General features: G+C 35.7%; 3 protein-coding genes across 11 annotated transcripts; 2 read left to right on the forward strand and 1 right to left on the reverse strand.

Annotated features, from left to right (window-relative positions):
* Nucleotides 1-1,950: 1,950 nt before the first annotated feature.
* On the forward strand, nt 1,951-2,301 carry LOC104897871 (hypothetical protein). Its single transcript, XM_048646350.1, has one exon. The coding sequence runs from the start codon at nt 1,951-1,953 to the stop codon at nt 2,299-2,301; it is 351 nt and encodes a 116-aa protein (XP_048502307.1).
* A 450-nt stretch (nt 2,302-2,751) lies between these two features.
* LOC104897873 (hypothetical protein) lies at nt 2,752-8,497 on the reverse strand. Of its 9 annotated transcripts, none has more exons than XR_790706.3 (8): nt 8,339-8,497; nt 7,512-7,666; nt 6,951-7,426; nt 6,178-6,259; nt 5,976-6,087; nt 5,715-5,868; nt 3,112-3,237; nt 2,752-3,014 (listed from the first exon to the last, which is right to left on the reverse strand). XR_790706.3 is itself a non-coding variant. In XM_010684831.3 (7 exons), the coding sequence occupies exons 2-6, from the start codon at nt 7,659-7,661 to the stop codon at nt 5,735-5,737; spliced, it is 954 nt and encodes a 317-aa protein (XP_010683133.1). In that variant the 5' UTR covers nt 7,662-7,666; nt 8,339-8,497; the 3' UTR covers nt 2,752-3,237; nt 5,715-5,734. The 9 variants fall into 9 exon arrangements, 6 of the variants coding, with proteins under 6 accessions (XP_010683133.1, XP_048502450.1, XP_048502451.1 ...); XR_007275257.1 differs by having other exon boundaries at nt 3,094-3,237; XR_007275256.1 differs by adding an exon at nt 3,449-3,554 and having other exon boundaries at nt 2,752-3,237.
* A 1,836-nt stretch (nt 8,498-10,333) lies between these two features.
* Nucleotides 10,334-26,505, forward strand: LOC104897874 (anaphase-promoting complex subunit 2). The gene is made up of 14 exons (XM_057395500.1): nt 10,334-10,752; nt 12,672-12,746; nt 13,654-13,885; nt 14,757-15,043; nt 16,479-16,550; nt 18,939-19,183; nt 20,874-21,284; nt 22,992-23,193; nt 23,328-23,445; nt 23,524-23,606; nt 24,744-24,863; nt 25,001-25,089; nt 25,163-25,244; nt 26,284-26,505. Exons 1-14 carry the CDS (start codon nt 10,522-10,524, stop codon nt 26,488-26,490), a joined length of 2,454 nt encoding a protein of 817 aa, XP_057251483.1. The 5' UTR covers nt 10,334-10,521; the 3' UTR covers nt 26,491-26,505.
* Nucleotides 26,506-27,666: the final 1,161 nt, after the last annotated feature.

A 27,666-nucleotide genomic window follows, 5' to 3' on the forward strand; every position in this document is an offset into this window, starting at 1 on the left:
GAATCGACTAATTGATTAAGGTTATGTTCAGTTCACCTCATTTTTGCTTATTTTAGATATAATCAATTCAAAAAAATAAGTTCAAATCAGATCAAATCAGATAATGCTTATATTTAAAAACTCATTATTACTATTAATACTATTATTTACTAGTACATTTGTTCAAAAGGATTATTATTGTTGTTGTACTTATTAATTATTAATATTGGTAATTGTTATTAATCTCGTTGTTATCATTATAAATGTCATTGTTATCATTATTTTAAGTTATTTTGCTGTTGTAAATAATAGAAAATTAAAAGCCACGTGTTAAGAACATAAGATTGGCGCAAAAATAAGAAATATATAAAATATGATAGCTCAAATTCATGACAACGAAACTACTAAGTTCGGATTACATTTCAAAATAAGCTAAGTGCGAGATAAAAAAAATTTGAAAATAATGGAGAGAGAATTTTTGCTGAAGGGGCAAGGGGAGGCTGCGTGGTGTGCAACGTAAAAGAGAAATTAGTAGTAGTACTTAGGTAAAGTTTCATAGTTGTTTGTATATTTTATTTTATTTTATATGAAAAAGAATGAGTTGATTCTGCCGACTTTATCAAGTGTGAAACATTTTTCTAAGGGAGGTGTGAAACATTTTAAAAGTGCTCTTATAAATTAATGACTTGGATTATATAATTATTTTTAGTAATTATTATTATTATTATTATTATTATTATTATTATTATTGTTGTTGTTATTATAATAATGATAATCATAATAATTATTGTTATTAATAAAAGTTGTGTAAAAATTGTGATAGAAATAAAATGATAATAATGGTAATACTATAAATAAGATCTTATAAAAAAATAAGTTCATATCAGAAAATTTCAGGTAAACTAAATGTAACCTAAGTAGTTGTTGATGGTTAATGTAGGTCATCTTCTTGATCTGTATGAACATAAAATGTTGTATAATTATCCTTGAGAACGTAAATTGAGTAAAACCTTATCACCAAAATTATGTAATCTATAATTATTTATTTATATGAAAAGGTCAAAACAGTAAGTATGCGTTTCTAGACAACTTTTAAAAGATATTCTTGTTACAAGCTTTGACCATTTTAATATTCTACAATCATAGATTAGCACCAAAATAATCTATCAAAATTGAAAATTATGCTCATGATATTAAATTCTACCAAAAAAAAAAAAAGGAAAATGTAGTGTTGCTTCTAATTCAATTTTTTAATCTCTATTATATAAGGCAACACATGGGGACACCAAAAAAAAAAAAAAAAAAAAAAAAAAAAAGATAACTAAGTGTTTCATTTGAATGAAGGGAGCGAATAGGACATTTAAACTGAATATCAGTTTTTTGAGAAAATAAAATATAAAAACAGTTTTTCTACCCAATTAATTTTATTTTCTACTTCCTTTATTATCACACGTTATCGCACGCATTGCGTGCAGCTAAACTAGTCTTTTTATAACGTAGCCAATTGTGTTAATGCAAAATCATTGGGTTACTTGGCTAATTGATAATTCTGCCAACAGTTTCGAATATGATATATTCCAAATCAATCATTGTGTAATTTTTAATTAGATGGCAAGACTTTCAACTCAAATATATAATGAATATATAAAACTCAATAGTAATCTCTTAGCATAACATTCAAGTCAATAAAAACGACCTTATAATGGAAGAAATAGCTAAGAAACCAATTGGAACCTCATCAAACTCATTAACCTTAAAAAGCACAGCAGCCTTAATATAATCCCTTTAACTTTGTTTTTTGTTCGGAAGTAGAGTTTCATTAGGAAATATAATTCATATCTGTTTATGGTTTAGATTTAATTATCCTTTAAGAATTAGCATTCCTTACATTATTAGGATCTTTTTTACTATATATACAGCTATTCATCAATAATAATTACACACATTATTATTCTCAAATCATATCATAATATGGAGGGTTTAATTCCTATGTTATTTAAGGCCATCAAGAAAAACAAGATTCGTAGGAAATACAAGTGTCTTTCTATGGGAGTTGCTCAAACTTACCACATAGCTGATTTCTATGATCATGATCAAGATGACATGTTGTACGCCCATCATATAGAGACACGTGACAAGTTTAACGACGACGAACGACGAGACGGCCATCGACGACGGTCGTCATCTGCCGGTGAGTATGGAATCAACTATTATCATGGTGAGGTAAATGATCATGTTGGTAAGGTTAGCTCACCTCCTAAGCAGATAATTAAGAGATATAGGAGTCATAGGATGTTCTCTTGCTTTACGGGTGCTGTGTAATTCAATTTGTCTTTGTTATTCATGTTAAAAGGGTAATAGTAGTACAAAAAGTCTTGTGTCGAACGATCTAACATAGTTTGATCATCGATTATTAGTCGAAAATTAAAAAAGATCACTAGGTAAAGAGATGGTTACTTTTTATTTATTGTGGTTATTTTTTATGTTGATGAAACTGAAAACTGGTTTGATCAAATGCTTATATGATGTTGTAATAGTATAAGTTTGATTTAGTCCCAATTGTATAAATTCGTTTCTTTCTTTTTCAATACTATTGTACAAGCTGAGTTGTAATTAATTATCAAGTCAAGATTATGAAAGGTTAATTGAGTGGAAAAATGATTGTAATGCAACATGATTCATTGAAGTTATAAGACATGTTTCGGGATTTGAGACCAGTTTTTTTATGGTTATATATTTCTTTGTATATTCTTTCTTTTGACAACCGAGAAATAAACACAACTAATGGTAAAAGTGAATCTGGACAAGTTTCAGCACATTGCTTTGTCAAAATACAAGCTTTGTTCAAATCTAGCTCGTCCCAATAATTCGCTCATCCATTATGATATGAAGATATTTGTCCTCCTAAAACGGCTGATACACGTAATAAAAGAATCCAATTACGATTCACTAAGGAAGCAGGAATCTAAAGTCCTAGCTACACTTATAATTTGAAGAAGAGTCCATTTGACAGAGATTGTAGCTGATAGATGCACCTGTAAAGGAGTAATAAGATTAGCACAATCTGTAACGATTATAACCATCTCAAGTTGTTGTGTGAGCCCAAGTTACAACCCCATAAATCATAATCACCTCCTCCAAAGTCCAAGCAAACCTCGCTATTGTTGTGTGCTTAAACCAAGCAGCATCTATCTGGAGTTATATGAAGATGAGGCTCGGGTTCAGTTTTGCAATTGCCGGGTTAAACACCAACAAAACCTGGTGGGAAACTGTTGTCAAATTCTGGAGGATGAAGAAATCTGAGGTTGAGAAACAAAAAATATTTTTTTTGACATCGGAAAAATTTGCATAAAAGTCTACAAGACACAAGCTGAAAGTAAATAACTAAAGCGAGCTTTTTTCGCTCTTACATTACTATGTGGAAAAGGAAATAAACTAGTGAACGTGCCCTTTTGACGCCAATACCTACCTTTAGAAAGGAAATAGAATTGAGGTATTTTCCTTTCATTCGCTGCATGGATGGAGTAATAATATTTGAAAGACTTGGAGTAGCATTCCTAAATACCTTATAATTCCTGTGGAGGACCATGGAGCCCATAAAAACCTTTTCAATTGAATTCTATGATAATCATCCTCGTTATAGAACAGGAGGATGTGTCTAATGATCCAATCAGAGCTAGTATTAAAATCATCTTTGTATCGGTTGGATAATTCAATGTTCTACAAATTAAAACATGACAAAACAATGTAATTGAATAAGATAACTTAAATCTATCTCAACTTACCAAATAGTATAAACCTATAGAAATGGGTAAAAGACTCGCACACACTTGCTATATAGAAGATATAGAGACTATTATCTTAAAAGTTACAAATGAAAGGTAAAAAGAATTTAACCTTTAAATCTTATCAAGAGGCCTACCATCAACATCACTGTTGATGATAGCCATTGAGATCTTTTTTGAGTATATTGCAAGTGGGAAGGAAAATGGGAATCCAACATTATAATAGGCAAGAATCAAACTTTGTTACAAAAGTCGAAAAAGGACCTCCAACCAACTAGGTCAACCTTGATTCTTGACCGTCATTAAAATTAGCATGAGAGGATAATAGAGGGAAGTATAACACGAGACGTGAGCAAAAGGAGGCTTTTTTTCTCTTTTTGGAGGGGAGGGAGTTGCCGCAATTTTTTCAGCGAGTTAAAAGCTACAAATGACCCTTTGAAGAAGCTGATTATAAGCTAATGAAAGCTACAAACAAGTAATAAGAGAGAAAGACCAAGCTCCCACTACATGTAAGTTTCAAATGATACTAGTTAGTTACATGGGCGAGTTGTTATGTGTCGTACAATTTATCGAGCACTATAATTGCATTTGAAATGGTTAGTGAAGCCTCTTTGGTCTAAAATTCACCCTCGATCAATAGGGGATAATTTTTGAGGTCGCTGCTTTTAATATGGCTCAAATGGGGCAGCTGCGCGCCCTCGCCTTCCTTAACGGAAACTCAGAAAGGGCAAATTCCCTTGCCTTGTGCCAAAGCTCAAAAAAAAGATAATATCCCAAAACTTCGATGTCAATGATATAGAGATATTTACAAAAATTATCCATATTTTTCCAATTTACATCTTCAAAGATTCAAATAACCGACAACGTTTAATGAAAACTACAAAAAAAATAAAAATATTATCATAAAAATGATGCAACCAGTACAAAAGGAGATATTCTCTACCTAGCTTCCCATCACAATGACCTCTAATTACAAGGGTACACTTTGTTTCCTGCGATAATCAGATATCATAATTGCGTTCATTCATTGTAGATTATTGGTTCTTAACCAATTTGAAAGACACAAAGTCACAATAGTATGGCAATAACAGAAGGTGACATGGAGTAATCAAAGTCTAGGACATGTTTAACCAAACTAAAAGTTCAGAATCCAAGACATCTAAATAATCACATCATATACGGCATAGGTGAAGTCGTGAAAAATCATTCAAGACAATGGCGTGATTTACATGAATTACAGCAAATTTTAACACTAATAAACACCATAGATCCATCATACAGTATGGCAATAACATAAGGTGACCTAGAGTAATTAGAGTCTAGGACATGTTTAACCAAACTAAAAGTTCAGAATCCAAGGCATTTAAATAATCACATCATATACAGCATAGGTGAAGTCGTGAAGAATCATTAAAGACAGTTGCTCCGGTTCCACCCATAACATATGGCAGGATCTGCCATTGCAGATAAGTGTTCATCCAATTAGAGCACCAACTATGCAGTTGATTCATCTACAGTGATAAGTGGTTACCAAAAATAACAGTGGCAGCAGTACCAATGTTACCTAATTCGCTATCTAATTCGCCTTTTGAATTCGCCAATTCTCCCAAAATGGGCCAAAAATGAACCAAAACCGACCATAATTCGCTTTTCTCAATTCGCAATTCGCGGGGCATTTAGAGAATTAGGTATCACTGGGCAGCACGTGTAATTACCACAAATAGCAGAGACAGACAACAGAAGTCACAAAAAATGCAGCATCTAAGTAGCATATCTAATTACATGTTCAAACTCCAAAGGCATAACTGCATAAGGACTAAAGGAGGAAAATGTAAAAGATATCACATTGCTATGAGTACAGAATTGTATATGCAGCTATGCATCTTAATTAACAAGTTTGACATCAGTGTGTACTATACAAGTAAGAAACTAGAGGATCCTCTATCTTACCTGAATAGCAGTGTTTCTCACTAAGATTCATTGCTCATTGGAGCTGATGGAATTGCTTCATCAATGTTTTCCATAATGTTGAAGAAAGGTGGCTTTGCCGCACCATAGTAAAAGAATGCCATGATCTTAGATAACTCATCGGCTGGTCTTATAACTGTGAGACCCACAAAAAGTTAGCAAAACAGATTGTCACTGCCAAGGGAAAGGAGCTCAGTAAGGAACTGCGAGAAAATAAAGGTCTTTGGAAAAGAATAGGATCACCTTTCTCACGATATAATATCTTCCCAGCTTTTGTGAAGATGAGCTCTGGGAAGATGGACACCTTTAAAGCAGAAACTAAATCACAATCAACAACTGCATCTATTGCTACACACTGGAATTTGAAAACAAGGTTGTCAGATCTGCATTAATAGAAAAAGCATACTATATTGAAGATGACGAGCATAAGAGACAGAGGGCTGACCCTAGGCGATGGTAGCCTGCAGTTCCAGATAATATTTACAGCTTTCTCCAATTCATCTCGACATCTTTCATTCTCTTTTGGTCTGAAAAGATATAGATGTTCAGATAAAGGGAAAGCAGGCTAGAGTTTAGAGCTAGAAGGTTTACTTATTTGACAATTGAATTTGTATCCCATTCTTATTTAGGGCATGCTTCATATGGAGTCATCTCAATTTTAAGATAGAAAATTCAAGTCCTTAACAAATACTTCCAGAAACTATATCTCCCATTCCATGTAAGTCCCCATCCCCATAAGAGCATACCAGCAATCTCAAGTATATATCCATACAGAAGGCAACCGTGAAGACTTAAGATTATGCAAAGCCAGTTTTAGCTACGTGTCTCTTTAGAGATGAAAGAAAAGGAAAGCTGCATCCTAACTATGGTTGCAATCATGAGTTAAAACCTATCTCTCGAAATATTTGAACAAATCTTTTACGCCGTCGTAAGCTACATAATTTATGAGTTAACTTAAGGCCCTATCATATGCAAAACATGCATTGGTATGACATTGAGGGTTTTCAATCTTGCATTCTATGACAACAAACAAAACAACCAGTAAACACATCAACAAATCACCAAGTTATCAAGAGCAGAAAGAAAGAAAAGTTAGATAACACTAAAAAGATCTAGTACTTCTTAGTTAACACAATTATTCCACATACAACTGCTGCTGTTCTACTAGTTGTTTTGAGTAATGGCATTTTTAATGAGGAAAAAAAGATGAAAAGTCACCTTTTATAGCGGTTGTGCACTAAAATAATTAGAGGACTGATATCCTTGAACACCGTCTCCTCCCATTCTGAAGTGGTAATGTTTTTAATTGGGCGAAGGTAATCATCATCCTGCCACACAATTTCCTTGTCACTATCATAATTCTCATCATCATCATCATCTTTCTTCACATTCTTGATGGTAATCTTATTAAAAAATTGATCCAAACTAAAGCCCCGTCCATCAGCATCCTCAGGCCAATCAGGATCTTCCTCCTCCACAACAAGGGGATACTCAGCTAAAAGCTTCTGCATCTTCTTCTGCTTCTCCTCAGGATCAAGCTCTTCTTGAACATCTGGGTTCTTATCAATGACTTCCCATATCTTTTTCCTCCACTCACGCCTCTCTTCTTCATCCATGGGACCATCCTCATCATCAAACTTCACTTTCTCCGCATTTCTGGCACTTCCACATCTCCATTTTCTGAAATCACAGCGCTGGTCATCCCATAAGCATGATAACATTAAGAATGGTCCAAGTTTGACTACATTAAAACCCTGCAAACATAATGACAAAACAAACCAGTAGAGAAAGAGCACGAAGATTCGACGAAGAAAGGTGAGATCTGCACTCCATCCTAATAACTGGAACAAAGGTTCTCTTTTGTTGTGGGCTTGATAAAAAGCTACCAGAATTGGGGAACAACAGAACTAGGGCATTTTGTAAAGCCATCTCTTCTGCACACATTTAATGGCAAAATAAGCAAACTCCACCAGATAAACTTGCAACATCTTTCCATAAAAAAGCAATCTTGAAATAATAGTAATTATCCAATAGAAATATTTTTACTAACACAACATCATATGCATCCATAAACTATCCAGATTATCAACAATTAATTTCCCCATTTAGCTAATACAATTATGAACACAGCATAAAACTATAATCAATCTCAGCTAAAACCCAAATGAACAGTGTAAATTTTGTAATAGGAGTAAATGTTCAAGTATTTGAACTTCAATGAATAAACAAAAAAAAAAAAAAAACACAAATACTGAATTCTTGCAGAACATACCAATATCATTTCATCAGTAGTCTAGCACTAAGTTACACAAAATATCACTAAATTTCACAAACTCAGGGTAAAATTTGAAAATTAAGACAGCAAAAATCTAAGAAGTTTGAAATTCTAAAGTAAGCATTTAAGAATTGTAACTTATAATCGAAAAGTATAAATTCAATTAGAAAACAAACAGCAAAAGTGGCCAAATAATAAAAGTTTTTAAGACCTCAATTCGAAAAAACACAACAATAATTCATCACTGAAGTTTAAAGTTGATTGAAATTGCACAAATCTACTACAAAAAGTAGAAGAAGTGATTGAATAGAAAAACCCTGCAGAAATTCACCTAAAAACAGAGGTGGAGGAACAACGGTGAGTCTGGTGACCGAAATAGAGGTGGTGGCACGGCGGTGGAGGAATGGCGGTAGACTGTACTACTCAAGTATGAATGTTTAAGGTAAGGAATTTGAGGAATATCAATCAGTTTTTTTCAAATGTAAAAGACAACAATATTAACTTACCTTCGGGTTTGGGTAGGTCCGAGTCTACATTATTTAGACTCGGATCCGAACCCTAAATTTTCTTAGGAGAGAGAAAAAATTTAGTCAAAAAATTGATGTCGAGCTCCTCATGATGGACGAAGAAAAAGTGGAGCAAAGAAGGAATGGGAGGAGAGAAAAAATGTGGTGGGGAAAGGTGGAAGAGTGAGGAAGTAATAAAATAATTAATTACCAAAAAAATAGGACAACCATTGGTTGTGTTTTAAGTTTTAACCCATATGGTCGTTTAGATAAGAGTGCAAATAGGTTCATAATCGTTTAATTTCATCAAAATAAATGTACTTTTTGACTCGAGAATATTTGTTACTCTTGCGTGGGCAGCATGGACATATCGAAATAAAGAACTATTTGAGACTTCTCCACCTTCTCATGTCCACATTGCTGAGGGTTTTTGCAAGATGGTGATGGATTGATGCGAGTATGCCGTGAATACACGCAGTCCGGTCAGGGTGAATGACACAACACCTTCGTGTGTTGACTGGAGCAAGCCAAGTACGGGTTGGGTCAGAGTAAATGTGGATGCGTACGTTGGGGTTCATAAAGTGGTGGGCTTGGGTGCTGTCATTCGTGACAGCCATGGAAGACTTTTGATGGCTGCTACAACAAGAATGAATGTGGCGTGGGAGGCCAAGATTGCCGCAGCTCGCTTTGGAGTAATGATGGCTCGAAGGCTGGGGTTCCAAAAGGTGTGGTTGGAAGGAGACGACGTTGAATATCGTCTCGGTCGTGCGGTGTAAGGAGTTAGGCTACGCTCCTTTTTTTTCTTTAATCTCTGATGTTATCACGCGTAGTGAAGGTTTTGAGGAGTTTCGGTGTAGTCATGTTAGGAGAGCAGGGAATACCGTTGCTCACGTAGTTGCGAGATGGAAGGTTAATTTTAATGATGAGCGTGTTTGTATGGATTCTTTTTCCCAAAGTGTGACATTTTTGGTGGAACTTGATTTAGCTTAATAAAATGGTTTCTCGCGATTTGTCGCTCTCAAAGTTTTAACCCATAGGGTTGTTTAGAATAAGAGTGCAAATAGGTTCATAATCGTTTAATTTTATTAAAATAATTGTACTTTTTGACTTTTGAGTGGTGGATGATATTAGAAACAACAAACGTGACAATATAAAACATTCTTTTGTCATATTTTGAGTAAACATGAAATATAGCGATTTTTTTAAAAAAAAACCAAAAGCGTTTGCGATTCAAGCTCAATACTTATGCTAATTAATGCACAAATTCAAGAAAATAAATAGATGTTCAATGACAAAGAAATATGATTCCTTTTCTCTTTCTTCTCTTTCTTCTCTCTCTTATCAACGTCATTCAGTGTTATGCACCACAACTCTACCACAAATAATGTTATCATTTTTCTCGCTGCTATCTACCATGATTTAAATACAGTATTGATCGCATGACATTGCTGATTTGAAAAAAATAGTCGCAATTAAAAAGACCTATCTTTTGAGTTTTGATAGTAGAACGAACTTGTGCTGATAAAATGTTGTAATACAGAGAAATTTAAGCAAGATTAGAAGAACATGCTATTATAGTTGTATTCTCCCTCGAATTGTTGTGATATATCATATTAGTATAGTTAAAGCAATAAAATGTCTAATCTTAAACGGTAAATACAACACCGTTTTATTTGTTGAGTCACTTGAGTGTGTTTACATACAAGTATATTACAACACTCTATTTTTTTTTTTATTGAAAGATCCGCATTTAATTACTTAAGGGTATTCTGGAAAGGGTAAGGGAATCAACTTGTTTGTTTGCAGAAGTAGAAGTGGCGGCAAACCTTTTAAAACAAGAATTTCGGCATATCCCCATCTTTCCGAGTTCCGACCCCGGAATTCACAAGTTGAGAAAACTATTTAATCATCAACTTTCAAAAGCACACCTTAAACCCTAAACCTTAATTTCTCCTTCACAAACAAAACTCAATCAATTCACTCCAAAATTCACGCAGAATCCATAAAAATGGAGTCGGTTTTACGATTCGATTGCAATCTGGGAGCCCTAGATTCTCTCACATCCGATTCAATTGACGAGATTCTGGAAAGCTGGAACTGTTTCTGCTCTATCACTGACGCACTTTTAAGCGACAATGTTGAAATTTCTGTTGAAGATGAGTTCATTTCGTATGTGCATTCTCTCTGTAACCATAATCTTCATTCTCTCGTCCAAGACCACTTCTTTCAATCTCTTGAGGTACTAGTTTTGATATTTTTTTCCTGTTTTTCTTTTTTCACTTAGTTCTGCGGTTATTAAGGTTATTGCAAGCAAGAGTTAGGGTTTTTGGGAGGGTGATAGTGTAAGGAAGTTACAATTGTACAATTGCTGTCATTTCAGGAAATTTGTAGTGGTTTTATGATATTTTATAAATGCAGGGAGTATTCATGTATTGTAGTGCAACTTATTGAAATTCTGTCATGCTGTTTTGTTCTTTGAGACGTTGATATTGATACTCGATATTTACCAGGACAGATGTTGCTAAGCAATTTTTCTTTGTAATCTAGAGGGCTTTTAGGATTGAAGCCGGTGAATGAATAAGACTAGCTTTGTGACAGAGACTGTGAATGAATAAGACTAGCTTTGTGACAGAGACTGTAGTTTGAGCTCTAAAAAGTTGTAGATTTATATAGCGGAGTTCCAGGAAACTATTTCCTAAATATGTATCATAGGATTGCAAACATAATAGAAACACGAATCAAATAATCTGGAATAGAAAGTACAACCTTTGTAGCGTGATTTCCACATATGTGCTAGTACTTGAGATCAAAGAGCTACAATTCTTTTGTCTACTTGGTCCACTAACACCAATTGAATACCTACGTTGTTTGCTAGGAGGGAAGCAGTTGAAAAGTTCACTTTCTTGCTTTTTAGGGCATGGGACCGATTTCAAGAAGGAATTAAGGTTTTCTTTTCTCTCTTTTTGCCTCAGAATTACTAATCTACCTTAAGTGCCTAAGTCCTAGTATTATAACCTTTTATAATGTAGGAGATTAGGTTTAATTAACACACAACAAGAACCCTTTTCCCTTTCCTTGTGCCTGGCTATCATGAGCCCGATATGGGCTTGTTTTGTCTTTCAATTGGATGCTATGATGTATGGCCTCATATGATTAGTTTATTCTTCTAAACCAGAAGGCAAAAGTAGACTATAATCTCACACCGTTAAAGGAACAACTCTTGCTCCATTGCCAACGCTTAAAGCCTTACTTCTTCTTAGTCTATGCACATAATAAATAATGTGGGATCCCCAAGCAATATCAAATACTCAATAAGCAGAATTAGCTAAGTTAACCTCTATAACATATATACCTGAAGTAGAAGCACCCTTCTTCTTGTCCTCCAGATACTTAGGGAAGTTCTTCTTCCAATGACTAGTCTTGTGGTAGTACTTAGAAGTTATACCATACCATATAGAGGAAAAACCATCATAAACATAAAATTCTTTATTGATAAAAGTTCAATAAATTATTGTAACCAAACTTCATAGTTTCCCCTCTGAAGCTGAAGCACTTCAAGCGTTCAAGGGATCCCAAAGTTGATATCTCTTATAGTCTTTTTAAAATTTTCACTTTAAGGTCTTTTATCCTTTTTAATACATTGTTCTAAGTTAAGTGTGCTAAAAGAAGCTTAATCACGAGGTGTTGACTTCTTTACAGCATACCACTTTCCAAGGTTGACTTTTTCTAAATAGTCATTTTATATGTATTGATGAAATTATAGTCTCTGTGTCCCAGTCTCATTGCAACCACTGGCATTTTGTACGCTTTTAAGGATGCTAAAAGAAAGTAGAGAGAAAATCGTAGTTGGGTAGGTGTGCAATCTGTTGGCCCCAATTGTAGAGGAAAAAGTAGTGAGATATAGCTTACCAAAAAATAAAGTGGGAAGAGGAAAGTGCAGCAATGAAACTTTGATAGAGGGAGTAAAGAGTTAAAATAATGAAAGTATATTAGCTGAAAATCTACTTGTATGATTTACAAAGTTTACTAAAGAATCCTACTAAATAATATAGTATGACCTTAGAAAATGAGGATAGTGTCTTTCTGCCTCAATTTCTTATTTAGTGCAATTCAATTTTATAAGGATAACTATTCTAGTAAAATAATGTTATATTGCAGGTAGCTTTTGAGACAAGTGGTGCTTCAGGATTCTGGCGGCATTTTGATGCTTACTTTGATGGTTCAGTGTTGATGGTATGTATGTCAGAGCTTTTTGTATAATTTATGCTGCCTACTGTAAGAACTTGAATATTCATAAAGGATAGTTCAAATACTCCAAGAGTCCAAGGGAAGTGAATATAACTTCGTTGGTTTGGACTTTGTACTGAGTTGTTACACTGATAAGCTTATGATCTCTAATTTGTTAATTCTACTTTAATATATATTAGCCAGTTAGATTCAATTTATTCTTAAACTTCTTATTGCTTTATAATCTTGCAGCTATAGGCTGGAGTAACTGGATGCAAATCTGATTGCCTGAATACTACTTTGATTTGGTCTAGTCTTGTGAAAGATGTTATGTATATTTCTGGACTGTTCTTATTTGTATATGATTTTCTTTAATCATAATTCATAAAGCAATCATTGCATTCTGTCACCAATTCAGACCTACTAGCTCTGCGTTGTCCTTAGCTCAGAGATGCAATTAATCTTCCTGTTGAGATCTGATTTATTTTTGCTGTTTGGGGGGAAAGGGCAAAGTTATTTGTAGCAAGTAGGCTGGCTTTGAAATTTATGCTGTTTCACTTGGGTAAATAGATATCATTGCTTGCAGGTGGCGTAATGGGTTTTAGTGGGGTATTTTTCTGAGTTTTGATTCATGCATCATGTGATCAAGTCCTTGTGGATGGAACTTTTTATATGCCAAGTTCCTTTTTCTGCTGTGCTGTCCGGGATATTGATGAAGAATTGAAGAAGTTACATTATGTTATTGCATAACTATTGCTTTCATTGGATCTGGTGAAGATGCTTAGATTGCAGAAATCTGTGTGCATTATGTTTGTCTCTATCTCTCACTATTCCATCTAACAAGCTTAACTCTGTTTGTTGCTTATCTATGATCTTAATGTAAAGTCAATTCACCTTATTCTTGTGGGGGCAGAATGAAGAGAGTGGATTAGAGGAAGTGCTGTACAAAGCTTTGAAAGAAATAACATTGGTAAAGCAACGCCAGGAGAGATCTTTGTTAATGCTTATTCATAGTTTGCAATCCCACAGGGATAGTATATTGGCCAACAAAGATAATTCAGATACAGCAAGAGTCTATCTTCTTTCTAAATACCAGCTAATGGTGTCTTCAGTACTCATGGCGTCTCTTCCACGTCAGTTTCCTGGTATGTTTTGCCTGTCATTCAACTCATGAAGATATCTGCTGTTTAATGCGCTTTTGGATTAGGGACACTTAATTGATGACATTACCAACGATATAGTTATGCGATGATAGCCAAGATTAACTATGTGGTCTCTGCTGAAGTGGAGCCTTTTAAACATATTAGTTGCTTGAGATGGTCAATTACTGGTTTTCAAAGATCAACAGTTGCTTGTTTCATCAACTTGTATCATATTCTTGGTAATACCCATATAGTTTAAAAATTGTCAATGGATTTTTTCGTCAACAAGTACAATCTAATGTGCACAATTAGTGCTCTTGTTATTTTTGTAACTCCAAAACTCTGTATTCAGTGAGGAGATGAATCAACTAATTATGTAGAATTTGGAACCTATTTGCTTGATGATGCAAATGCTTTATTTGCTGAATAATATGCAAAACTAGAGCACTTAAATTCTCAATTCTGCACTAGGAGGATTGTTATTAACTCCTTTTCCCCTGATCAGGGTTGGGGATAGTGGGAGACAATAATGTGCTTGTTCTCACACACTTCCCTCAGCTGATATTTGCTGACTAACTGGTGCATATTCTTCTGTGAATGATGAAATGCTTAGCAAATTTAGGTTTCTGTACGTGTGTATTGATAAAACGAGAATTCACCATCGCGATCTATGTTTCTATACCTGTATTCTGTATTTTACACCAAGTATCTTGTTGCATTACTTAGGTTATTACATAATAACGCTTTACATATCTTTGGACCTGGGTGTCCCAAGTGCCAAGTTTCTGGTTTTCTTAGAAGGCTATAATTATGATCCATCATCTCGTATATTGCTGATTTCTTTTCTTGGTGTCTCATGCATGTAACCTCGAAGCAATCTTGCACCAGTATTTTAAGAGAAGACTGGAAGAGCTAAGTACTGTTATGGATGGAGGCTGTGAGGAAGAACTTCACGACAAAGAGATGGATGTGGATGGGAAACGCAACTCGATCTCTGAGGTTGGTGAGATGGATATTGACGAACACTATAATCGGAAGAAACTATCAGAGAACAGTTTATTAGTCAAGAACATTGGAAAGGTGGTTCAAGACTTGAGAAGCCTTGGATTTACTTCAATGACTGAGGATGCATATGCTTCTGCTATCTTTATGCTATTGAAGGTGAGCTTTTGTCACTACAAGAACAAGCATTAGTTGTCCACTATGCTTGTATCTATCATCAACTTATGGTGCTATCGCTAAATTCTTTTTCTATAGAATATAAGAAAAATTTGATTGAATGATTTTGATCATATCTTGGAAGCGGAGTTAAGGTTCCGCGGATTTTGAGAAAGACATACAGATCATAATATGATCATATTCTTGGAATTTCAAATGATTTAGGGGCTATATAAAAGTAATAATTATTGCACATTAGTCTTTTGCAACTGTTTTGACTTCTGAAAGTACGCAGCCTACTTTGCAAGGTTTTAAAAGACTATTTTCAGAATAAATGTTATAATTACAATTTCTTACCTAGCCATGGTGAGTGATTGTGCTCTTGATATGGCGGAATATATCGCAGCACACCCCATCGTACTATGTCTACGAAATGGATTATTTTATGTTGCAAATATTGCTTACTGTCAATCTTTCTATTATATATATTGACTATTGAGTAGGATTACACGGACAGCCACAGTGACCAAAAAAGAAAAAAGAGAAAAATAAAAATAAAGGAATTTAATCAATTAGTATGACTATTGACTAGCAATAAAGGCGAAGTCCTTTTATTGGAAGATGATTAGTCGTACTGAGCATAAAAGATAAAAGGCACAATCGATTAGGATCATTGTATTGCTCAATTCTGCATTTTTAGTTGGGACTAGTAGCTTCTTCAGATTGAAGGAAATGGAGGAAGGGAAGGGAAATGGAGGGATGGATTTTTCCTCCATTTGGATACCAAATGAGGAGGGAAGGGAATTGGAGGGATGGAAATGTAGGGATGAAGTCCTTCAAATTTTGTGAGAAACAAATCTCTCCAACAATGAAATAATTTGGAAGGAAAACTCATCACTCTTTCTTCCCCTGTCCTTCCCTTCCATCCCCTCCCCTTATCTCCCCTCCCCTTCCTTTCCTTCCTCTTTTTCTATCCAAGCACACCATAAGAGACGCTTATTGTTCAGCGGCCAGACCAACTACTCTACTAGCTCTATGACTTTGAAGTTTTTACTGTGGTGATGTTGATGTCATGACCAGAAATAGTTGATACTCAACTGGTTTTGTCCCTCTAAATTTCTAGTAATATTGATGCTCTGACTGTTCTAAGTGGGTACACACGGAGGTTTATCCCTTAGATGTACTTCGTATCAAAGGCAGTCATTTTCTATACATATGTCAATATGTAAAGGCTGATCATTTCTTGATATAATAATACATTGTGCTTGTTTCTTTTCAGAGATTAGGTTAGCTTATGCTTTCAAAATAATTTTTGATGTTCTGCAATATATGAAGTTATTTTCGTCCCCATGTAGCCTCAGATCTTGTTCTGCTCCATTAATTATAATTTTTGTCTACTCTTGGGTTCCTTGAATTTTGTTTCTTGTTTGACTGGCAGGACAAAGTTCAAGATTTGGCTGGTGATGATTATAGGAATTCTGTACTGGACTCTGTCAAAGTGTGGATTGAGGTATTTTTTTCATAATTGTATTCCTGCTGTTAGTGATCTGGTTTGATATTCAGCACAAATTTCAAAGAAGAGCGGTAGATATGCTGCAAAATGTGGTGTTAACGTAATGTCGTTTCTGTCAAATATCTGGTAGAATTTAATTTAATCATTATATTGAATATGTAAAGTAATCATACTGAATATGCTAGCCTCAACTAGGATTCCTGCCAATTGCCATTGTTACTTCATCCTTCATTTAGTTGCAACCTATGGGGTAATGCTGTATCAAATAAAAATGAGTTAGGGGTGTTTGTTCCATAAGTCCACAACTTCCCATGAGATTAAGGAAAAAGCCGGAGAGTGAAATTAGATCCCAACGCCTATCGACACCACGACCAATAACACAGCCCCTCACATCCACTAACCTCGCTGCCAGCACCATGTAAATGCACCACCAAAACTGTTGATCACCACCATGACCTTTCCATTACTATTAATACCACCCACCGGGTGCCATCACCACAGAGAAAATATCCACGGAATTGAAAAGTGGAGGAAGTTTATACCAGTACAAAACACAATCCTTTTTTCTCCCTATATAATTTTACTCTAATGCAACCCCCTTAACCTGCTCAAGAGGACAGAAGACAAATGGTGTTCTAAGATACAGTGATTGTTGTGATAACCTTTTGTGAAGATATCTGCATGTTGATGTTCAGTCAGAACTAGAATGCAGTCAAAATAGGGTCACCATGAGCACTTGCTTCTGAACAAAATGATACTCAACTGTGTGTGCTTATAGCTATCACCGGGAACAGGATTGCACAAGGTTACTTGTCAACTATGTTACTTGGACCTTTCATTTTACCTTAATTTTTGTTTGGATCTTCGATACTTCGGCATGGCTACGGTCACATGGACATTCTATTTTGGGCGAACATCATGAAATTTACATACAATATCCGAAGCAGACATTTGGACGTACTTGTCAAGATACAACTTTCTGAGTCTGAGTAATGACGCTGATATTATCGCACACTAAAGTAATAAGATCTCGAAGATATATGGCAACTCGGCACACTGTTTATGTACCAAAAGAGTCAATAGTGACAGTGTAACAATGGTACAGTACTCGGCTTTTATGGACGACTTCAAGATAATGGGTGGCTTCATGAAATGCCAGAAGATGAGATTTGGGCCTAAGAAGAAAGCATAGCCAGTAAAGTTGAGCGAGCATTGTGTGGACAGCCTGTCTAGTCAACATCAAAATAGGCTACCATTGAACCATTATTGACATCTTAAAATCAACTTACATTGGGCCATGTTAAACAATATCTTCTAGCATTAAACAATATGGCAAGACTTGCTGGCTCTATTCTGAGTCTTATACTCTTAGTAGAGGTCCCTTCTTCTACCATTGACCCAATCTGCAGATAAAGGCTATTTGGGCCGCAGCTTTCTTAAGCGTATTATTAATGATGCATCCAAAATGACCATAGTGGTTGTGGAATTAATGTTTAGCTAGTTACCGAGGCTACTGATGGAAATATAGTTGAGACAGCATGAGATTCTGATGGCAGGAGTTCCACATGTAAGATTTCTTGTTCAAATGAACATGCTGTCTACTTCAATGCTATTCTTCACAAGGAGCTTATCCCTGCAATTCCTATGTAGCTAGTGTTGGAATGTGGAATTTTCCGTATGTATATATTAACGTGTGTGGAATCATGATTCATTTTGAAAATGTAGAGAAAATGAGTTCATATCACAAAAAAGTCAATCTAGAGCTGAGACGTAAGCTGTGATTACCTATGAATTACTTGTACTCTGCATATTATGTGAGGATTGATTGAGGATTCAAAGTTGCAAATATTCACTTATACAAGCATCCTTGCCCTTCCTCAAATTCTTCTGATGCAAGGAGTTTGCATAAGAGCTTTATGGAATTAGGATTTCAGTGCCTTCATGATGAGATATTATAGTAACTTATATCTTGTGAATGAAGTTTATTGTAAGCTATTGTGTCTTCATTTCAATGCTTTAATATTTTAATGGCTTTTGTTTCCTTCATCCCATAGTAAAGGAAAGGAAAGTAAAGTAAAGTAAAGGAAGGGAGTGGAAAGGAAGGATTAGAAGGGAACTATAATTTCCTCTGTTTGGTTAATGGGTGGAATTGGAAGATGTTCAATGTTCCTTTAGCTAACAGTAAAGGAGAAAAAGAAAATTGTGGCAGTAAATGAGGTTGACAAAATTTCATTGATTAGTTGTGCCCACTTCCTCTTGTTTTGAGCGGAATGTAGAAAGAACAATTTATAAATGGCCTTTTCCTTTGACTCCTCCTGCGGTGTCAAATCTAATGTAAGTTCGATACTATTGAACGGAGTAATTGATGGAAATGTGTGATTGCAGGCCGTACCATTCCAGTTCTTGCATGCACTCCTTACTTATCTTGGTGATTCTGTCTGTCCTAATAGCCCATCTTCCGGTCTCAAGTCACCTTTGGCTTCACATCCATCTTCGTTCTACCCTGGTGTGGACACTCCATCGGAAGGTCTCATTAGATGGAAATTGCGGCTAGAGTATTTTGCTTATGAAACATTGCAAGATTTAAGGATAGCCAAACTCTTTGATATAATAGTCGATTACCCAGACAGGTTTGTTTTTTTTTGTGTTCATTTTCCTTACAGCTTATTACACTGTCCCTTATTCATTTTTCTTTGCTAGACTATTTCTTATACTTTGATGTCATATTCTTGTGCTGGTATAGTAATGCATGTTTTTCTTTTTTGCGACGTCTGCATGAAACATTATTTCAAAGCCTTTACAGAAGCTTCTGCCTTGGTAGGTAGAATGTATGAGGCTTGACCCTGTGGTAGTACCGTAGTAGAGAGTCGGTTTATCTCAAACTCCTAATGAGAATCTGTACAACCTTATGCTTCTCATTAGTAAGAGACATCGATGGTTTAAGGGGCCAGCTATTTTTATAGTCCATCTTTTATCAAAGCCAAAGAATAGTATGTCTTTTGCCGCTTTGGTGGACAAATCTTTGTTGATTGTCTAATTTAAAGAAATTTTTTGGTAGCATATATAATTTACATGACAATGACCAATTACTCTGTGTTGATATGGTGACATGTCTTGGGAGTTGATATAAAGGCCTAGGATTGAGAATTTGGATTGGGACAAGCCAACACAATTCCTTCTCATGTGGCTGGGGAGACCTTTCAGGGAGGATAAAGATTAGAAGGGAACTTTAATATTTTTAGGCAGAAGATGTTGGCCCACTGGGTTTACGATGAAATTCATCAATTATCGCTGAGATGTTGTCAAGGGTGACCTTCTGGCATTGCTATGCCTGGCTAGAGAGACCTTTCAGGGAGGATAAAGATAGAAGGGAACTTTCATATGTTTAGGCAGAAGATGTTGGCCCACTTGGGTTTACAATGAAATTCATCAATTATCGCTGAGATGTTGTCAAGGGTGACCTTCTGGCATTGCTTGTATGCTTATGTGACGGGGAGAAAAATCTTAGATGCGGTTTTTGTGGTCAATCCGTCAATGAAGCTGCGATGAGACACTTATATAGAGGATTGAAGGGGGTTGTTTTTGGAGTTGGATGATAATGCTTATGATATATTGAATTGGAACTTTCTTTATGTTGCTTTTTGAGGGTAAGAGACATGGAGGCACTGAATCAGGGGATGCTTGTTTCATTTATTACTTCCTCCGTTTTTTAGTACTTACATCATATTCCTTTTTTGGATGTTTTACAATGGTTTCAACATTTCTCTTCTGGGTAAATTCTTATACAAAGAAACCATTACTTTATTATAAATCACATGGGCCATGTTTTCACTCTCTGTCCTCTTCCTTGGTTGTGCCATTTCCATACACAAGTATTAAAAAATGGAGGGAGTATTATATTTTCATGTAATGTTGAGTGGTGCTAAAAAGAGAGTGGTTTTCTTTGTGATGATGGTTAGTTGGTTACAATGAGGAGACATTCTGTTTCCTTTTCTTTTCACTTTAGCAGTTGATGTGCTTGGAGAAATGCTAGAGAGGAGAGGAGAGGAGAGGAGGCCAGGAGGGGGTTAAGTGTTGGAGGAGTTAATAGAAGCTGGTAAAATATAGAGGGATGGCTGTTCATGATTATCTTAAGTACTTCAGAAATACGTGCAGTATATCAGTGATGCTAACTGCTTTGGTTTGAGTAGGTATTTCTCTATTTTTCTTCAATAACTTCCTTGGTGTCTATATGTTATGAGATCCAGATACAATACATGGAATCTTGAACTTATGTCATACATTAATTGAAATCATGCTTATGTCTTTTTGGTCTTGTAGCTCACCAGCCATTGAAGACTTGAAACAGTGTCTTGATTACACTGGGCAACATTCAAAATTAGTTGATTCTTTCATCTCTGCCCTAAAATATCGCTTGCTTACAGCGGGTGCATCAACTAATGATATACTGCACCAATATGTTTCAACTATCAAAGCACTTAGGACAATAGACCCAGCTGGGATATTTCTTGAAGCTGTTGGCGAGCCTATACGAGAATATCTAAGAGGAAGGAAAGACACCATAAAATGCATTGTAACCATGATGACTGACGGAAGTAGTGGAAATGCATCTGGCTCGGCTGGAGATAGTCTCCTTGAAGAACTAAATAGAGACGAGGAAAATCAAGAGAATATTGATCTTGATGATGACTTTAATGTTGATGACAAGCAAGCATGGCTTAGTGCTCAACGGTATGTGCATCTTAGAGTTGGATGTTCCTGCCTAAGTTTTCCCAGCATAGTCGGTATGTGTTGTTTAGATTTCATGCCAATGACATATTACATATCAGAAGTCAATAGCATGATTTTATGACTATTAATTTCTGCAATATAGCAACAGCTGACTTATAGAGTGCTAACAGTTTAGAAGTCAATAGCATGATTTAGAGAATGTGGTAAGACATCAATGGACCTAATAATGTAAAGGAATTCATGATAACCATGTTCACTGTTAAAAGTTGATAATCTGTCCACTTGACAACTGTAAGGTTAGGTGGTGGGGCATTTCTATCTTGTCTGATTGTTTTCACATCTTATATGGATATGGGCCTTTATGAACATGCTTCACCATATCTGACTCCCGTAGCTTTTGTCTTTCTCCTGCCAGGAAACACATCCCTTCCTTAAGCAAAGAAGTTTCGACTTTGTTACGAAACCTCATGGAAAATGCTTATAGTTTATAACTTTCCCTGTCCATATGCTGTTTCTCTTGATTGAGAAAAATGAAATCAGGAAAGAATAACCTCCCGAATCTTGTTGAGGCGTTGCAAAGACTATTATGCTTTTAGTTTTGAAGAAGATGGACTCAAACTTGTTATTACCTATCTAGTTTCTGATTTTCTTGATTCCAAGGCCCCCATACAAAGTAGATATGATATAAGCTGTGAGAAAGCAATTAAATGTCAGCCTTCTTAGTATGCAAACTATCAACCTGCTCTACTGTCCTGAGTTGAAGTGAACAGCGGACTTGCATTTGGATTTTGATATTTAATTTTTTCAGCAAAATACATATAGAGATCCTCCCCCCACCTATAGCCGGCAAAATTGACCCGTACCCGTTGACCCAAATCCCGTTTTCACCCGAAAACAACGACCCGAATTAAAATATGACCCGAACCTGAATCTACCTGACCCGATAACGATGACCACAACCCGAATTTGACCCGAAAAGTTGTCATATTAGTTACTTTTTAAACAAATTTAAGGAAAATATTGTTATGAAATATTATATATAATTTAGCCACTGGCCATTAATTATTTAATTTACTCTCATTAGTCTTATATGTGTTTTATTATTTGCGAGATTGAAAACCCGTTTTAACCAGACCCGATATGACCCGAAATCTCATGGACCCGATATTAACCCGCACCCGAACAGAAACTTGACCCGATTATGATCCGACCCGTTTGACCCGATCATGCCATTGCAATACATTTTGTTCGGGTGAAAGTGTGTGATTTTTCTATGATAGTAAATTAATGCTGAGAGAATTGATGTCTCCCATTAGCATTTACTGTCCTATAACAACGTTAGGTTCATGCAAATCATTTGGACAAGAGGTAGATACATAGTTATGATTCAAAAACAAATCATGCCATTGCAATACATTGCTATGAACAATCAATGGTTGTATTGTTACTTTGTTTTTGCTATCTTGATTACAAGTCCACTGTACCACTGGCCCTACAAATCCTTTTTCCTTTGCATCCATTTAATACATGCTTTCTCTAAAAACTTCGCGAGAAAACTCCAATGTTAGATATGGAAAAGATAAAGCAGATAGTCATTCACGTCTTGGTCCCTCATCTTTTCTTCTTCTTCTTCTTCTGGGTGCGCGTGTGTCTATGTTTGTGCATGTGTGTGTATGTGTCTGTTTACAGTGTTGGTCTATGTGTCAGCTGGGAACCCGATCCTGTGGAGGCTGACCCTTTAAAAGGAAGTAGGAACAGAAGGAAGGTTGACGTACTTGGGATGATTGTTGGGATAATTGGCTCAAAGGATCAGCTAGTTAATGAATATCGTGTTATGCTGGCTGAAAAGCTTCTGAACAAATCTGACTATGATATTGACTCAGAGATAAGGACTCTCGAACTCCTAAAGGTATGGGGTTGTATGTTATTGATAATGCTATGAAAGATATTCATTGTGATTGATGGACATAACTGTCCAATAATTTAGTTGCAATTTTTTCAGTGAAATTGTTGATGTCTTGTTTATTTTGTCCTTTTGGTCAGATACATTTTGGGGACAGTAGCATGCAGAAGTGTGAGATAATGCTTAATGATCTGATTGATTCCAAGAGAACTAATACCAATATAAAAAAGGCAGCTTTACCAAAGCCATCTCATGCAGGTACTTTGCAGATTTCTTTCTTTTTCGAGAGTAGCATTGTTCATATTAGATTTTTTATTGGTTGACATTTGCTTGTAGGAGGTGAAATGGGGAAAGCTGAATTTTCTCTAGATGCTCTTGATGCTACAATAATATCTTCAAATTTCTGGCCTCCAATCCAGGTATCCTTTTTTGCTTCAATGGTTTCTTTTGCATATGAAAGAACTGAGATGAAACTGGACAGATCATAGAGGACATTAGTTCCTTTGCTTTAACAGATGCTTCTTTTTTTTTTAAATGAATGAGGTATAGGAGGTCCTTTTCACCATAAAAAAGGAATAAAGATTAGAATAGGGCATCATTGTGATTCTATCTTATGGACTTGACCGATGACCACATAGGCAGCCTTTGGTTCAATGCATTGGACCTGTCAAGAAATTATGGAAGGAGGAAAGGTTAGACCAGAAAAGTAAGCATTAAAAGTATATAAAGTTAAACCCATACATGATAATGTACAAATATTTGTTTGAATATAAGGTTAGAGCAGAGACTATAAAGAAATAATGAAAATTGTCGTATCTCACTGGGAACGTACAGTGAATGCCCTCTACATTAAATGGAAATACATATCCTACTTTGGAGGAGAGAGCCACACCAAATAGCTGGTCAATGTATTTACAATTCTGCCTGCATTAAGTAAAGGTGACTGTCTGGCTGGCTGCAGACTGTGAGGGTGCGAGGAGAGGACAAGAGCCTTGAAAGGCCTAAGGAGCGCTCTTCTGTTATGATGTCTGGTGGGTACCACAATTATGTCCTCTTTCTAGGTGCGGAATGAATTGGTAGATGCACATAGCCTTACTCTGCAACTGCTAATAGGTTGTTCTTTTAGAAGCTTGACTGGGAAACCTGTTGACAGACCAACTACTTCTAACACAATTCGGTAGTGAATGGAATCCTAATGAGACATCGAATGTAGTCCCTTGAAATCTGACAGTGAAAAGGGGAAAACTGTTTTCCTCTTGCGGACATTTTCATTAAGCTGTATACTTCTAGTTGGTTGATGTATGGATGTGTTTCTGGGAAAGGGGAAAAGGAGATTCCGAAACTGACCTGTTTGACCAAGTGGTCCAAGATTTTGCTTCTGGAATTGGACCCTAGAAGGTCGACAGAAGCTTGGCAAAATGTATATTTTGTGCACTTGAAATATCACACCAAGAGCAAATGCTTATTTCCTCGGTTTCTTTTTTTCCATAACATTGCATTGCTTAGCATCCTGCTCCTTTCTTTTGCTTTTAACACAGCATGACAAATTATGGCAGGATGAGCCTGTAAATTTACCTCGGTCAGTGGATGACCTTTTATCAGATTATGCAAAAAGGTTTCATGAAATCAAAACACCTCGCAAGCTTTTATGGAAGAAGAACCTTGGTGTTGTAAAGGTTTGTCAGTTTCAGTTCACCACCCTGTATGATTTCCCCGCTCTAATGCTTAGTGGTTGTTTTCTGCTTATGCTAACCCCAATTTTCTTTATTCTATCAATATTTGCCTTCTCACTCTGTTCATCTTTGTTCTTTAGCTGGAATTACAATTTGAAGATAAAGTTATCCAGTTTTCTGTCTCTCCACTTCTTGCAGCAATTATTATGCAATTTCAGGACCAAACCCGGTAAGCGCCTGTTATATCTTCTATACTTGCTTTATCAGTAAGCCCGTAACACATTCCCGTATTTTTCTCTTAGTTGGACATCGAAGGATCTAGCAACTGCTATTGGGGTTCCTATTGACGTAGTCAACCGAAGGATTAATTTTTGGGTCAGCAAGGTAAGAGATTCTCATAAGATAGGGTACAAAATTACTGGGTGATTTGCGTTTCCCTGATGTTATGTTGCCCTGGCCTTCATCACAAAAGATCTATATAGTTTAAATTTATGATTTCCTAGAATTTTTATCTGTGCTTGTATTACTACTTTCTTATGATACTAAACTACACTGGCAGGCTATTTGTTGTACTCTCTCATTTCTTGCATATATTCTTCAGTGACTGGACTCTCAGAGTAATAAAGACAACGATAGAATAATGTACTGGAAATTTGATGTCATCAAAAGGACCTGATGTAGTTGCTTTAAATATATGAAGCGCATAATAGCGCATAATAGGCATAATGTGAAAAAGTTTGTACTACAGTTGCTCTATATTATTCTACACATTTTGACTTTCATGTTTACAAATGCATAACTTTGACCATTAATATATCTAATTATCAATAAGATTATACAATTTTGACATTCTGAAATACATATTTAGATGAATCTAGCAAGACAGCACATGACCATGTTTTGCTTTACGTATAAATCACAAATGACAGTCAAAGTGGAGTGTGTGAGTAGTCATAAAGTGCAAAGTGCTAAGATTAGAAGAGAATAGAGGGAAAACATTAATCAATACTTAGGAACATAAGACAAAACATCTCAAAGAAAACTTACAAGTATCTACATAGTGTTTACTTTCTAGTGTCTGATTTGATTCTATCTTTCTGCCTTTATTTATAGTCATCCTTGGCATTGGTTGTGTCTTCTGTTATCGGCACTTTTTTTAATTAAAATCATATCTTCTAATGATATGCACCATGTACTATGGACTTCTTCTCAAAATATTTACAGTGGTTCCTGTCCATGCCATATTGCCAAAATTTCAGTTTGTCTTGCATGCTTGTGCATGACACTATTATTATTTTTATTATGACATCTTTGCATGACTGAATTCGGGATTAATAGAAGTTGTTCAGTAAGATAATATTTGGTCAAAAGATAAAAGTGAACTGAAAAGTTGCTAATATCCCTTTTCTTTTCTTTCTTCCAGGGAGTTCTTGCAGAATCGGTGGGGGAAGATTCCAATGATCACATATTTTCACTTTTGGAAGGGGCTGATTCTAACAGAGCCGGTTTTCATGGGGGTAGTAACGATGAACTACTCATGGGTGATGAAGATGGGGACAGATCAGTAGCCACTGTCGAGGATCAATTACACAAAGAAATGACAGTTTATGAGGTAAGTTATATGAAATAAATCTATTATGTAGCAGATTGGGACTAATTGATAGTGTTTAATTTGGTATAATTCAATGCTTGCACAAAATTCTGATTCCCTGTTGTCCATGTCATTATTATGTGGGCTGTTTAAACTTGAGGTTTTGGTATCATCTTGTACTTATTATGAATTTACATCGTATCATGTAGTACTTAGAATGAATTCACTTGGTTCTGCTCATTACAAGTCACAAGAATCCAGTAACAGTAGGATATATGCAGTAGCAGACTAGCAAGTGTCAAACTGTTAGCCTGCTGAGGCTTTTTTTTTAAATGTTGTTTGAATTCGATGTAGTCATTATTAGTAGTGACCCACTATTTGAAATGACTTGAAAATTCCAAATATGATACGTGTTTTAATTATCTAATATTGTAATGTGATCGATTTCTGCTTTTTTTCTGGATACACAAATTTGACATCTCATACTCATTACACGTGACATGAGGATTTGTTGCGAAACTGCATTTACATGAGAACTGACAGTCTGACATTAAGTGGAACGGTAACTTTTGAGGTCCACCAGTAAGACAGGTCATATCCAAAACTGATTGTTAAAAGTTTTCTCAGTGCATAGATGCTTGGTTTCTCTTGTCCTTGATGTTTTGTATACTCAGCCATTTTGGTATAAGTTTGGTCATATGCCTTTTCTCAGCCTTCGTTCCTTTTGTGTATACCACCATTCGTACTTAAGAATTTAGTCTGAGCTTAGTGCGCATTGTGATGGGAAATACAAGTGATTAGAACCCTAATGGCCTGTTTAGTAAGCAATAATAAATGGCGTAAGTGGCAATGATTTTTAGTGTATTTTGCTATGTTACTCCGACACCTTCATTTACCTCAAAAATTGGGTGTTGTGTTGTGTCCGATACGACACTTCACTTGGATACTTCATTTTAAACTAAAAACTTGTCTTCTTTCTACAAAATAGCCGAATCTGACACTTGGACACCAGTATCCAAGTAGACACTCAATCCGTGTCTGAGCAACATAGGTATTTTGTAAGGGAAGTCTCATGTTGATGGCAATGGTAATGTTTGTCTACCTCCAAACGTACATCTTCTTCACAAAGTTCTATTATTATTTGTTACCATATTAGAAGGCTATGTTTCTTGAAGTCGGGTACTCGTGTGTGACACGGCCGACACGGGTACTTGT

The sequence above is a fragment of the Beta vulgaris genome, chromosome 6 (genome assembly GCF_026745355.1).
Source record: "Beta vulgaris subsp. vulgaris cultivar EL10 chromosome 6, EL10.2, whole genome shotgun sequence".
Classification (NCBI taxonomy): Eukaryota; Viridiplantae; Streptophyta; class Magnoliopsida; order Caryophyllales; family Amaranthaceae; genus Beta; species Beta vulgaris.

Bases quoted from the DNA above. Each gene is read 5' to 3' on its own strand.
- LOC104897874 (XM_057395500.1), top strand. From the start codon at position 10,522: ATGGAGTCGGTTTTACGATTCGATTGCAATCTGGGAGCCCTAGATTCT. The intron at 10,753-12,671 runs GTACTAGTTTTG...GTTATATTGCAG, and splicing joins ACTTCTTTCAATCTCTTGAG to GTAGCTTTTGAGACAAGTGG. The intron at 12,747-13,653 runs GTATGTATGTCA...TTGTGGGGGCAG, and splicing joins TTGATGGTTCAGTGTTGATG to AATGAAGAGAGTGGATTAGA.
- LOC104897871 (XM_048646350.1), top strand. From the start codon at position 1,951: ATGGAGGGTTTAATTCCTATGTTATTTAAGGCCATCAAGAAAAACAAG.
- LOC104897873 (XM_010684831.3), bottom strand. From the start codon at position 7,661: ATGGCTTTACAAAATGCCCTAGTTCTGTTGTTCCCCAATTCTGGTAGC. The intron at 7,427-7,511 runs GTTTGTTTTGTC...TGGGATGACCAG, and splicing joins TTCGTGCTCTTTCTCTACTG to CGCTGTGATTTCAGAAAATG. The intron at 6,088-6,177 runs GTCAGCCCTCTG...TTCAAATTCCAG, and splicing joins GCAGGCTACCATCGCCTAGG to TGTGTAGCAATAGATGCAGT.